This window comes from Plodia interpunctella, chromosome 16 (genome assembly GCF_027563975.2).
Source record: "Plodia interpunctella isolate USDA-ARS_2022_Savannah chromosome 16, ilPloInte3.2, whole genome shotgun sequence".
NCBI lineage: Eukaryota > Metazoa > Arthropoda > Insecta > Lepidoptera > Pyralidae > Plodia > Plodia interpunctella.
Window position 1 is genome coordinate 198,770 of NC_071309.1, and position 15,780 is coordinate 214,549.

General features: G+C 33.2%; 1 protein-coding gene across 1 annotated transcript in view; it reads left to right on the plus strand.

Moving 5' to 3' along the window:
* The first annotated feature begins 2,418 nt into the window (after positions 1-2,418).
* LOC128676459 (zinc finger protein 177-like) overlaps positions 2,419-15,780 on the plus strand; it is a 55,671-nt gene continuing 42,309 nt past the window's right edge. Inside the window, exon 1 of the mRNA XM_053756583.1 lies at positions 2,419-2,863. Within this exon, the coding sequence (XP_053612558.1) occupies positions 2,675-2,863 (189 nt within the window). The 5' untranslated portion in view covers positions 2,419-2,674. The remainder of the gene's footprint in view (positions 2,864-15,780) is intronic.

Sequence of the window (15,780 nt, forward strand, 5' to 3'; positions counted from 1 at the left end):
TATTAAAAAAACAAAACACAACCATTATTTACAGATTTTTAAACACACATCTCCTTGCCGGCCAGTACGCTGCGTATTTTTTGTAGTACCAAATATAAACGCAATAAAAAGCCCTCCGAACAATAGCCGTCTGCCGGTAAGGCACGGTGGGAGGCCGCGCGAGGCCACGCCCAAAATCAGACCCCGCCCTGCGTTTTTGCCGGTCGAATTACGAATGTTTTTTTTTAACTTTAAATAAATTTAAAATTATATTCGTGTTAAATGAATGGACTCTATTAGGTTATGTGTATAATATTAAAAATTTTATTCTTCTCTTCTTTTAAGATTTTATTTATAATTCAGAAATTATAATACTACTAGCATTTTATTACCATAGTTTAATACCAAGATTAATTAATCTTGGTATTAAACTATACTAAGGAAAAAAGGTAAAACTTTTTAAGTAACAAAATAAACTTAATTAAGACTTATTAAGACAGTATATATAAATAATTTGATAAAATCAAAAACATGAAACTACTACTAGTAGGCGATGAAATACATTATTTAACTATTTATATTTAATCTAGATTTTAAAGGTAACCGAAACGGATATTACTTATAAACTACGCTAAACACGAATAGCGACTTTTAATATAAACTTGAAATGTAATCAAAATTAGATACTACGATACTATCAAACGCTGGATTATTTTCACATTGAAAAATCGCAAATAATCTTTTCAAAAATAGAATTTTTCATTTAAATAGAATAAATCAAGTCATCACGCGCTTATTCCCCTCTAAGTTGCTGGTCCACTTTGCTGGTGTGACACCAGCTATTCTTGCCCCTGTTACGCTATATCAATCCCCCGCCCCCTAATAAAATAAAATGTTTTTTCCCATATCTATAACTAGCGGGACGTCCGGGATTTGCTCGCGTAAAAGCATAATTATATACCTAAAACTTCCTGACAAATCAGTTGCTGAAAACCGCAAGTCCCTGCACCAGCTTTTGAATTTATCGCGAACAGATTTTGTTTTATAATACGTAAGGATAAATTACAAAGGTTAAGTGGTAAAAATCTTTGTAATACATAACTTCAGGTATACACCGATATATCTTGTATAAGTGACAATAAACAAAAAAAATATGTTATTATTTATATAGGTAGGTACCATGTAAGTGTCACGTATTCGGCCGTATAGGTAGAAGATCTTTACCTGACTCATGCAAACTACATACATTGCACAAGCCCGTGTGGGGCGGCGGCGGCAGGTGCACTCAGGTCGTCGACATCAACTGCATTGCGTTTTGTTATAGCCTTTATTTGTATAAACATAGAGGCCATCATGCGGTATTTTTAATTCAAAATTACCTGTGTACAAAATTTTGCAGTCTAATTTTGATGTGAAAATAAAGTAGGTTTGAGTGTTCAGTTTTGGAGTGATGCTCAAATAATAATCAGTTGACAATTCAACTTAAAGTATTTATGTAAAAAAAAATACCTATAAAAACAAATATCAGTGAGTAATGAGCATCAATTAATAAATATAATTATCATTCATAGATTCTATCATTCCACCATCCAGACCGAAAGTTTATTGAATTTTTATATTTAAAAAAAATGTTTTTGTCTACTAGGCATACCCATAAAATCACTTTTTGTAAAATTTTGAAAAAATACGACGTTGTATATGCACTTTTAATCATTAATGCAATTGTGTTTATACAATACAGTGTTACTTTTTAATCTCTTACTTTTCTGAATGTACTTGTAATAGCGAATGCATTTTGTTGATAGAAACAAAAACAAATTGTGATTACATAAAAAAATGCAATTCTATAAATATAAATTGATTTAACATTGTCGTAGTAATGTTTCTAACATCCATCTTGTGAGTTTGGCATTACTTTGTTCAATAATATTACTACTTTTTGCCATTCATTCATCATCCTTACAACACTTTTTTTAAGAATACATAAAACTCATATTTAAAAATCTACTTTAATTATTCCGTAGTTATTATTTAGTACTAGATATAATTTAAATTTCTTATAAAAGTTACTAGACTTAACTGACATTTTTATACTGTCCCTAAAAATATATCAAACATTAGAATTAAACGCATCTATCGGAATTGGTCACCTGTCATGTGGCATATGAAAAAATGTCTATTAAAAAAAGGTCAGGTGCGCCCGCGCAGCGCCGCGCTCCAAGGCGCTCTGACGGGCGGCGCGCGCCGGACAGGTGCCGCCTTAGGAGGGGGGCACCTTACTACACCTTACCACCATATATTTACCACCTCTATCTTCTCTATCTCAAGGGAATAGAGGTCGGATTTGATAGGCAGAACGGTGCAATGAATTGTAGGGCTTTACTCCTCTCCTTTTTATCGAACAAAAAATGAACTGTAAAACGCGATCACGGCCGCTAAGGTCAATGTTAGAGCTTCCTTCAGTGCTCGCTGTGAGAAGTGAGCATACGCATCCTTCGCAGGCCGGCCGTGGCGTACCGGTGAACGAACTTCACGTCCCGTGATAAATCTGAACGGACATTTTTCTGAACCATCGATCAGTCGGTGACATCGCGGAGATAATCGATACGACATTTTTTAATTTTTAATTGTAATATGCTTATTAAATGTGATGGACGACGTTAAAATTTTAGTGTAAAGAACTGTGATTTGGAAAATGGAGACTTTAGTGTTGATACCTCAGGACTTGAGTCTGGCCTTAAGGCCGGGTGGCGCCAGGGGGCGGGAGGCCTCGGTCAGCGTGTGGACCTCCGGCGAGCTGCCACGAGGGGCCTTGATGTACCCCTTCCAGGGCACCATCAGGATCGACAAGCTGCATGTGTACTCCCACGTGCCCGACCATGACGTAAGTCTATTTTATTTGTTTACTATAAACAATACGTAAACAATTATGAATCACTGAAATCATGAAAACAAAAAAGTCGTAAGTATGATTTGAAGTATAATTTTTGTATTTTTAGGAATATTATATACTTTCCTATATTAATTTAATCTATTCTGATTACACGAATTTCAAAAAGCCTTTATTATATTGGGAAAAATGAATAACAAATAATTATGATATAGGTTCGTAATCTTTTAGGCTCTAAATATGACAAAGATGTAAAGAAAAAATTAAAAACATTCAAATCTAATTAGCACTTTTATTCAAAATTAGTGACATTGGTATTGAAAATGTTCATGGATATTTGTCATTTAAATTATATTTGTACATAATAATATTCTTCAAATTACTTAAAAACTGGTAGTCGTAATATTTTTTTGGTATCCTTGTTATTGACATTTGAAGCAACTTATAAAATGAAGGTGTCTTTAATTACAAAAAATTAAGTATAATTTGAAGGACAATTAAGAATTTTAATTTAGAATTATCATTCCGTCTTATTTTTAGTTGTCACTTATTTTTTTAAAATTTGTTTAAAAAATTTAAGTGACAAATAAAAATAATTAAAATGGCAAATAATTTTAATTTAAATTAAATTTGTTCAATTTCCTTGAATTATGTTTATGTTTAATGAAGTGACGATGACCGAAATATGATCAATATTTAAAAGATATATTAATTTAATCTATAAACACAATTCAATATTCACTTCTTTATTTAAAAGAGTGAGATATAGATTAAATTAATATAGTTTTGTAATGTTGATCACACTTCGGTTATGTGAATAAATAATAATTTCATAGTCTACATAATTGAAACATAAATATAATTCGATGAAATATAAAATTTCCTTTCGTGAACAATCAATGAATCTCTGTTATTATTGATCAATTAATTAGATGTTAATTTTATTTCCCTAGTGATGCGCGTTGTTAATCTAGTTATCATAATCCGGACAAGAAACTACCATAAAACTTATTTGTGTTTTTACATAGAATGTTTATGTAATTATAATTTTTTATAGCCCAGAAAGATATGTAATTCATATCTTTATTCATACTGTATGAAATGAAATCGATGAAATACTTAAAAATGACACTAGAAATATTGAATAAAATAAAACCAGTTGTAAACTAGCAGCCATTTAATCATTATCATGTTCTAAAAAAATTTTGAACGTGAAATATCCTCACTAATATTAAAATTAAATGCAAAAGTAAGTTTGTTACTCTTCATGGTCTATCTACTCAACCAATCTTCTTGAAATTTTCATACGTGTAGATTGAAGTATGTGTACCTTTCTCCCCGGAATAATAAATGTTCCCGTGGAAAATTACAACAACAACAACTAGTATAATACTAGAATTAATTATAAAACGTTAGTAAGTATTTCAGTAACTATTATTGTTTAATCGATTTAGCTACACTTTACTATACAAGGGAAGTATATAAAATTCTATGGAATTTTCTACCATTTTCTACGTGAAAACAACTAGGCTCTATTCTTTGCATGTTTGCGAGATATGTAACCAGACAATGAGATAAGGAAAGGCAGAGTGGATTCACGCATGCGCCACACACAACTCATAATGTTGACGTGACAAACTCAGGTCTTCATCATCTTCATCAGATGAAGAAGAATGGCGCATACGCGAATCCACCCAGGGTTAGCAATCTGTGGGTTAAAATATTAGTCATGGTAATCACATGTGAAAACTTAATGGTCAACAAGAAAAGTAAAAATATTCATCTATAGCGACGCCCCGATGAAACGTACGAGTAGGCTCAGAAAATAGTTAATTTAACCCATAACTGATTGACCGGTAGCAATCCGTCGGTTCTATTATAACTGTAACGGCTTAACCGCTGGAGAGTGGGTTCAACCACAAAATACTGTTTGCATTCGATTCTGCGCACGTGCCCACCGGTGGGTGATTACCAATTATGTACCTGGGAAACCAAATGGACTCGGGAAAATACTGTTTTCCCAACAGGTAGTTGTTTTGTTAATTATTGGTAGGTATTGTCCGAGACTTCGTCTGCAGTCGTCTGGAGTTTTTATATACAAATATGAATACCATGTGAAATCTTTCATTCATAGAAGACATTGTGCGTGTATATGATAAACCAATAGTAATTTTACAGTTTCATTGAAATAATAACAAAGAAACGAAAAACATTGCGTTAAATTATTAATCTCATTTTAACGGTTCACAATCTCGCACGAGACAGACTGACAAATTCATCAGGCGGTTTATGTAAATTTTTGACATCTATATATTATGTATTTTAAAATTGAATTTTGCATAATTGAAACAAAGTACCAAATGTTAAATAGAGTTTTTTTTTAAGTACTCACAAAAGAAAAGCATTACCTCACCGCAGACCAGTCAGAACAGAATCGAACCTCACGTCCATCAGTCAGCGCTTTTTACCAACAAACATAAAAAAACCAAACCACATAATTGCATAGTGTTGTTACTTTGGAAAATAAATACGTACCTACCTACTATTGTTACGAATTATATAATGACACCGTAACGTAACGCTGTAAATACTTATAATATTTTGAATTTGTTTGTTCGCGCTAATCTCTGGAATTACGACACTAAAAAAATTTTTTTATGTATGATACAATAAACACGTTTATGTAAAAGTTTATAAAAAGTCTTGAAATTTCTAGGGGAGCGAAGCCAATCCGAAGACTGACATAATGTAGACTAGATTTTATTGTTGTAATATTATAATAACAAGCTGTTGTCCGTGGTTCCCTTGATCATTAACTATATCTATTCAAAATTTTATAATCAAATGCAGCCCTGCGGTTTAGCCATGACAGAGACAGACTTTCGCGATTATTATTATTAGTGGATGTTTAATTTATTCAACATATGGTAATTTGTTGTAAAACCTTTTTCGCGATATTATATTAAATAAATAACTGATTTCCCATTACCATCACGTCCCAGAGATAACGAGACTACATACCAATCAAAACCCCAGCTAATCGCCACTCACAAACCATAAACACTTGACAGTAATGACCGGTACTTCCGCGTGTAAATTCGTAAACTATACCATATTAAAAAAATATATTTAAAAAACACCTAAGGCAAACCGGAAGCGACAGTTCAGGTGTTATGCGTAAACTTTCACCATGTACAGCGAACTACACGTCAAACGAATCAATTGCAAGATAGTCTTTAGTGCTACAGCATAGAGCTCCGTGGAGGGTGTCTTGGCATACAGTTGGCTGTACTGGTTTGAAGCAAGTGCAGGCGATATAGTAGTTAGCATAAAAAAGCGAGATCGCAATGCGCAAGCGCCATATTCCACATTTTGCTGCAGGTTTCGACCCAGGAATGGCATTCATGTAAAAATAATAATAATATAAATTTTCACCTCGTGCTGTTTAAATCATTGTTGAATTCTAGTGGAAATAATAAATTCTATTTTTCATAACGATAATCGGTTAAATGTAACATACTGTCTGAAAATAGTTTAGTGCCTACATAATTAAATCACTTTATTGATATATGCAGTACTGGTATAAAAATCAACATAAAGCAGGAAAACATAAGTTTGTTTTTTCAAATAAATCACAAACTAAGCAATTAACTTTAAAACTGGTCTCATTACTTGAAGAGAAAACATTAAATATGATTGTAATTAACTGTTAAGTATTTGATATTGTTTTTAAACAACCCATTAGATATTTTCATCAAAATGACCAATGTGGGTTACATTACATTACATTACATTACAAAAACTCTCAAGAGAAAAACATTGTTTACATAATCAGTTTTCTAATAAAAAAACTTATTCAGAACCTAAGTGTCAAGGGGCATATATCGCAAAGGGCTGGAAGCTCAAGCACTCACGTACGATGTAAAAAGCGAATGTACACGATCACAACGAATTCCTTCATTTATTGTGTTTTTTTTTTAAATGTTTCACAGATATTTTCGTATGTGGTAATATAACTTCTAATATTTATTCCAATAAAATTTTCAAAATTATACATATGAGTAACATCAATTCTGTGTTTACTCTTGCTAAATTGTTTACATTTAATTTATCTAGGAACAAATATTTCGGTAACTTTGCGCCCTTAAGAAGATTATATTTCTGATTGTAGATTTTGGTACACTTCGTTACGTCAATTTAATCACTTTAATGTATCAATGAACACTGAGCCAACTTTCCATAAAAAGCGGAAGTGAACCAAGCCTTGCCCCAATCGATTGACGAACCATATCGATTCCAATCTTATTTAATTCGATCAATATTTTATCCGCAGTAAAGAGATTGTAATTCTTAACCTATTTTTTACAGTATTGTCCGCAACAATTAGTAGAAACTATTGAATGGGCATCATAAAGGAAGAGGAAGCGATTCATGTCCTTTGAAGAAAGTAGTTCAATAGTGTAATTAAAATGTAACTGTATTTGCCAAAATAGTTGCTCAATGTAACTAGAATATCTAAAGCTTGTGTTATATCTTCCTTCCTGTCGCTTACAAGTAGTGGACGAGGGCTTCCCGACGCGTCAGATAAGATAATTAGTAATACAATATCTTAAACAGCTGTATATGTTTAATTTATTCAACTCAGTTAACTAAAGTGCCATCTTATTATATAAATAAATAAATAATATTTGAGTAAGTTATATACTAACTAAATCTATGGATTAGTAGACCTGGAGCTGTTGAAACATTCCCATTAGGTAATTATTTACTTCAAAGTTTATGTAATATATTTTTTTATTGATAATACGATGTTAATAATAGTTTATTTATAAGTTAGTCGAAGTTAAAAGATATTACAATATGTCGATTATACATGTTATTATTAGGGAATAGAGCCAACGTGAAGCGGTGGTGGTGTAATGGTTAAGACGCCCGCCTGTGGATCGAAAGGTCCCAGGTTCAAATCTTACTCGTGCCACATGAGTTTGTATACCAATCTGACTCATGTATAGTTTTTTTTTCATCGTCCACCACTTGCTTCCGGTGAAGGAAAACATGGTGAGGAAACCTGCACACTGGTTGATTCTTATTAACTTGTGTGTGAATTGGAGAAGGCAATGGCAAACCACTCCATTAATGATGCCAAGAAAGTTGTTGTGTATGTTTCATTCCACGTAATAACCACGGCCCTCAGCCATGAGGAATTCGACAATGAAGAGATGTGTAAATAAATTTACAAAGGGTGAAAATGTAATTAGTGGATTGTATATGAGTAAGAGAATAGAGAAGAGAAACTATAAACAAGAAAATAAGAAATATCAAACGCAAAAGAAAACACAAAATGAAAATTAAAGGAATATAAACTAAAATTATAACTATAATATTTTAAAGATTCCGAATAAATCTCCGTACTCATGACATGCTCCATAAATGGATATTGCTGTTACTCCCGCTGCATTCCCTCACGTGCGCCACACTAGCTAGTAGCGTTCTGCGCGCACGCCGCCTTTCATTACCCACTCCTCTCTCATTCAACACAAGAGCCTAATTATCATTGTTCCGAATATTTTGACAACCACCATTTATAACGTTCGAATCAGTACCCCAACTCCAATATAGAGATCTAATAACACATTCTGTATTGTGCGTTTTCGAAATGAAGCCTCTTTGATTACGACTTTCACTTGTCTATAAGTGATCTTGTTTTACTGTATTCAGATATTGGCATGGTCGGTCGTACGAGGTTTACGATAAAGCTTTGGTTGGGATCATTGAATATTAGTAAGTCACTCTGGCATCTAATGGACCAACACTGTTTAAACGAGATCTGTATAAATGAGTAAGTATTTTATTTCGGCAGTCGTTCCAAAATGCTATTAATATTTCGGGACGATCGCTTCATTTGTGAGAAACTCTATTATTATAATTTTCTCTATTACATTTAAAATTTGACATGAAAAAGTAGGCTTTATAAGGGTAATTTCTCTTTGTCAAATTTTATTTAATGTTGTCACTTCTGACGCTATGTATATTTAAAGCCATTGATATAATAGACAATGTCCAATTTATTAGAATAGTAAGTGAGATAACTTCGTGTATCCAAAATTTCCATTCCCATTGGGCCCTGATCCCCAGCCTGCTTCATAAAGGAATTCTGTCTCAGCTATTTCATATATATCTCATTTTAAGTACGAGCCAAGTGGAAACTTCCTAAAAAAGAAAAAAGCAACATATTGGACCCAAAACAAATGATCGTGATTCATCAATTAAAAAAGCTTGGTAATTACCGCAGTGCGCTTATGAAGGCTTTTAATTATAAATAATATGAATTTATAATGAGAAGTCGAGTTTGAAAGATGTTTATATTAGTAATAGTATTTCTTTGACCTCCGCGTTCACGCCTCGATGCGGGGATAAATGAAGAGTATCGAGGGTATGTCTAAACAATTAATTTATCTTTTTAAATTGTGTTTGTTTTGACGGATATGAAACCTAACTACATTATTGCTTGTTCTGGAACATATATTAAACCTAAAAATTCCTAATCATATTAGATTGTAATACTGTTAATACATTAACATGTTCGTTGATCTTTTCTATGATAAAATTAATTTACATAGTATTCAAATGAAAAATCAAGTACAAGATTATAAAATATTTTTTGAAACTGCATCTTAAACTACAAGAATATTGTCGTATTACTAGACTCCAGTAGCCATTTACTTGTGTCATTCCAGAAATGTATCACAGAATTAATGTATGTTTTTTTTTAATGACGCAACTGAATACATTTACTGCCGGAATAGAAAAGAGATACATATGATTCCCAGCCGTGTTCATGATGTGTGCAAAAGTCATCTTCGTCAAATAAATTAAAAATATTGATAAGTTCTTATTTCAAATTTGTACATTTTATATAAAGTTGGATTAGTTTATGATGGTTACACTTCCAAAAACAAACTTCTCCAAATTGAAGACCAAGGAAGTTACCTCAACGAGCGCCCGTTCAAATTGTTCCCAACCTTTGGCGACGTAAAAACGTATATGTTACCACACTAGAAAGAGTTTCATTGTTCGAAGACAAAAGCGAAAGTTCATTGAATATGAGATAATTAGGTGTTTCACCTGCTGTTGCGTCACATTAGTTTTTCCGCGATTGTTTGGCCAGTGAACTTGGATTGCTATTGTCGGCGGCTGGAGGAAGCATATCGAGGGCCGACATCGAGACGCGCTCAATCTTGAAACGTTCATTCATGTTCAAATACGTATTTTGATTTAACTATAATTTATAAAGTTAGTATCTCCATAATAAAATTTTAGGCTTAAATTGTCATCTCGTTTTCAATTAGAATTAATTATGAAATTAAAATTTTTAGGTAAAACACTCGACTTATTTAAAACTTGACGAAGTCGTTATTAGACAGTCGTATGATCATTGCTCCACAATTTGAGCGCAGTTAAGATTGGTTTTATTCATAGAATGATAGAAGAAATTGAGATGTTCATTGACATTATCATTTCACATTAAGCGTCTTTACAAAATCGAATTTTCAACTAATATTTTTAACAGGTTTTCGATATTCCGAAAACAAGTAAAACCTACAAGTTGTTTACAATAAACAAGTCAGTGTTAGCATAATACAATAACCCATCATGCGAACTTACGAGAGCTTTCACAGAGAGGTGCCAGAAGCGATGCAACTATATATTCATGAGCTTTGGTATGTGGAGCTTTATATTTATTTAGATCACGCGATGAATTTATATGTTTATGACACTTCATTTGAGTATTTCAATGTAATGTGTACATTCCTTGTGACCAATACTTTGGTTCATAATAAAATAAAAGTAACTGTATTAAATCTTGTCAACAAAATAAAAACTTCATGCAAGTTTAAACAAATCGGCGGATCTTTTTTTATTCGGAAAAATATTTGGAATAAGAACTAAATATCTTTCCAACTTATCTGTCTAGTGCGGTCTTGGTGGCCAGTATGATTTACTACATTATAAACGTGCTATTGTAAATTAATGAAAACGTTGGCGATATACTTTTTTTAATAATGAAAAAAAAAAACCGTTCGAAATTTGGAAAGAAACACATAATCAACAAGCAAAAGAATGGACCAGTAATGTAGGAAGTACTGATAATTTCTCCAGTGATCATACATTAATGACAAATATTATACTATCTTAGCCTATTTCTTATCCAAACGTTTCCTCAATTTCCTTCTCACCTATAGAACGTCGGAGGCCAGGATCCGCTATCGCAACTGCCTTGTTGAACTAAGTCTCTATCATTATCAAGCACCAGTCTTCACAATTTTCCATAACTAGCATAAGTTCCAATTATTGCATAAAATATATGTACTTTTTTGTGAAGAAAAATAAATAAAATTCTTAAATGATCTTCCTAGTCTTCATTGCAGAAGGCATTGGTTGTTTAGAATTAATATCGAAATATTATATTGATACAATTGCCCTGCAAGAACTATAAATTCTATTTAACTTTTCCTTTTAAGCTACGAAACAATAATTGAAACAACATTTTAACAGTTGTGCGGCGATTAATTTTTTATTCATTTCCAATTAATTGAATACAGATGGCCGCTTGTTAGGTGATCGCATTATGAATCGATATCTCGATAATTCGATTCATCGATAAAATAAGTTTTGAGTGAATGGCTAAACACAATGCTCGCCCGCGGAGAAGCCAGCACTTTCTATAGCAACATAATTACCTATTGTTGAGAGCTATCGTCACTGAGGCCAATTAAATGTGCAGTATGAAATTAAATATCAAATAATATGTAAAGCTTCACCATTTCTCTCAACTTCGCGTATTACCGGTATCATTCGAGGTTATGACGCCCTGAGTCAACGTAAAAAATAGGCCTTTAAATTTTGTAAATCTAGATTTAATTTTACAACTAAGCGCCTGCATCTATCAGCTGTCAAGACTATGTGATCTCTAGTCGCCCCCTACAATATCCACGGGAGGAGTGATCTTAATATAGGGCGGGAACACACGCCAGACTTCACACCAATGCTTCAGCTAATCATCCCAATAATACAAATGCGAAAGTTTTGACCTGAGACTTTGTGTGTTGCACAATTTAAGCAAAATTAACTGGATAAAGTGCAATAGGATACGCTGCACAGCTTAGTCTTAACTAACGTTATTTATTGTTATTCTATAACAACATTGCCTGTATTTTCTATGACATTATCAAATAACGGCGTCGTGGATCGGGTCGGGAGGTTCCCTTTATTGTGGTTGAGCTTCGCGATGGCTGACTCACGCGTCAACTTGTGAACGGGTGCACCCGTTGATCACAATCATAATATGTTTCAGTATACCTTTTGACCATGTACTTTATTGTGTATTATATTACATTGTTATATTACTGATAAAAAATTATACATAAATTTATATTTAAAAATGGTAAGCCCTTCTGGCATAATAGGGACCAACACTGTTTGAATGAGTTTCTTTGGGCATTTCTTCTCAGCAGTGGTCGTTCCGAAATGCTAGTAGTTTGTAGCTTTGGTAAACATCATTTCATTTAGAATATGGCGTGAAAAAGTGCCTGTGAAGGCCTAATTTCTGAATAAATGATTTAATTTGATTTGATAACGCTTAAAGGTTGCCAGTTGTAAATAAAACTTATCATAATTGCCTTATTTCCATTTATTAAGGCGATAAAGTTTGATAAATCTTAACATGTTTACTTTATATCTAATATCCGTACTAATTTATATGTGGTATTTATTTTAATGAGTGTTTTAAGGCTTCCGGCTCATGATATTTCATATTTCACGAGCATTTGATAGCGCGATTGGATATTGAGATTAAATAGTGATGTTGAGGCCAGAAAAACATCTAACTGTCATACGAAAATACTGAATGTTTTTTGTTGTAATATTTTGAACTGATATTGGACTTCATGAGAAACAAAACAGTTGAAAAAATAAATTACATGAAAACAAACTCTTGGTAGAATGCTTTATAGAAATGTCTCTAGAGTTGGCTGCTTTTACGGATTAGCGTTGCTGGCCAATGCTGGAACGCCGTCTGCTTTCTTGGCACGATGCTTCACGGGCATCTTTTAAGATTTTTACCTAATTTTATTTTTATTAAGTTTTTTTTTTTCAATTATAATTTTGAATGTAGTAATGAGATGTATAGCCACACAAATTGTCATCATAAATATATATCTATACAATTATTATAAAGAGGTAAGCGTTTGTGACTTTGTGTGTTTGAGGCGGGTAATCCACGAAACTACCTAACCGATTTTGAAAATTCTTTCACCATTAGAAAGGTACGTTATACAAGATTGCTATAGGCGACGCAGGCAGACTGACGACCTCGGTGGCGAAGTGGTAAAGTGCTTGCCTCTGAACCGAGAGGTCCCGGGTTCGATCCCCGGTCGGGTCATGATGGAAAATGATCTTTTTCTGATTGGCCCGGGTCTTGGATGTTTATCTATATATGTATTTGTTATAAAATATAGTATCGTTGAGTTAGTATCCCGTAACACAAGTCTCGAACTTACTTTGGGGCTAGCTCAATCGGTGTGATTTGTCCTAATAGATTTATTTTATTTTTATTTTATTTTTATTTTATAGGCTATATTTTATCTCAAAATTCCCACGGAAGCGAAGCCCCGGGCAACATCTAGTACCTAAATAAGTAAACAACACAAAAGATGCCAAATTTGACTTTTTTATATTGTCACTATAATAAATTACTGCGATAGTGTTCCAAAGCATAGAAAAACTTGATTAAGGCCAGATCATTATTTACTCGTTATTTTCTTCATTAATAAGCATGTAGAACCAGTCAATAATAAAGCTCTGGAACTATACCGACGTTTAACAGCTACTTTGACAACATTAGCGGCCTTGAGCAGGAAACATAATGTAAATATGTGAATTCTGGCAATAAAATGAACATCGGAAGAAATTATAGTCTTCAAATCTGTGGGAACTGGTAGTGTTCGGATGTTGGACGCCAGAGCATTTTTATATACCTCTACAATTACTATGTTAGTAAACACTAGATGATAATTAGATTACATCTGGGGGCACGGTAGTGCCCCCGCAAGTCGAGCAAAAACGCTGCGCGGCCATCCCACCTTTTTCTCGATATTATTTTCTTCCACCTATAGAAATAAGTAGTACCTTTGTACTTAGTTTCCTATTTGTAAGTTTTATATTTACACTGTTACAAATAAAATTCGATAATAATAAAAATAGAGTGACATAAACATTAACCTGCTCAGATAAACGCAAAGTACGTACGTAATTTTGTTTAAACGTCAGCGGTGCACAAAGTCAGCGTCAAAATTGACTTGCGCAGCTCATTCTAACTGCCGGGTTCACAGATGGGTTTATGCCTAGTATTTTCCCACATTCAAACCCAACTGAGAGATGAGTTTGCGCCTGACTTTTTGGGAAGAAACGGGATATATACAGGGAGTACATCTCCAGGGGCATCTCAAATCAAATAAGTATATTAAATCGTAAATAATATATTATTTAATTGAGCCGTCGATATAATATGCACTACAAAGTTACAAAGTCTATGGAACAACTTAATGTGAATTTAATTGATATACGCATTTTCGATGCCAGCAATCTTTTATCAGCACTTTTTTTATCAAAATTATACAGTTGGAGTATAGCAATATCTTTGTGGGATTCTTCTCATGCTGCCACTATTTCGAAATTTCAGTTCTATCGAAGTCGAGTCATGGATCGAAACCCTAGGCTCTATCAACCCCGTAGGGGTAAATACAAGATACTGTATCAGATAGCCCTGTCAATTTAATGTTTAAAACAAATGTATTGGCACTCACTGCCTAGGCAAACTAGTTGATCGTGAAATATTCCGGAGCGTTATCTCTCAAATGCCATAAATATAATTATTTGTAGAAGCAATTGGCTGGTGTTATAGAAACTGTGATTTGTGTGGAGGTAACGAGCCACTGATTAGAAATCCGGTCGCAGCCAGTTTAGTAAACGATGGTTTCAATATTATATTATTTTTAAAGAAGAATATTTTAAATCTTATGTGTTTTTTTTTAAATTGCCATTGGTTGATAACTCTCATAAATCACCTACTGATTTTCAAAGAGTGATAATGAAGTCACATATAAAATTCGTACAAAAGTATTTAGATTGAGTTGCACCATTCAACTTTGACGCGAAATGGCGTGGTAAGTAAACGTCAAAGTTGAATTGTAGGTACAACCCACTCTAGAGTTCAAAATTAACGAACCCTACGAATATATAAGTATAACTAAAAAAAAACACTCATTTTCTAATTCATAAATTAGATTCACGTCGCCATAACAATACAGGTATACCACAAAAAGTCCGGAAATGTGCAATCTTACGGATCACTGGTAAAAAAAATGAATGATCATTTGGTGCAAATTTATTGAGTTACCTGTTCAACAAAAAATTGTTCGTGAATGGCGGTATTGACATGTGGCCAGCAACTAATGCTGCTAACGCGTGAAATATTATACCTTCGTGTTGGAATAAAAAGTCACAGGCTTGTTATTTTATATGAACTTTTATTTATTTCTACCTGTTCCGTAGCCCGTCTGTACGTAATATTGTTTTGCAAGTTATAGTTTTTAATATTATCATAACGCTCAACGGCTGAAGGATCCGGGAAAAAGCTCAGATGCAGAATCTCAGTCAATACTAGTGTTGAGAAAGCCAGTGTAGTCAGCTGTGACGACCATTCTCGGGAGTATCGCGTCTCATTCACATGTTCACGTTACGTCTCGTATGATTTACGGTATTACATTTTTTTTACTGACCACTTCGATACACGTTCATTTTTAGTAGTTTTGTTTGTGTATTTATTTGTTTTAATTTATGACATATTTATT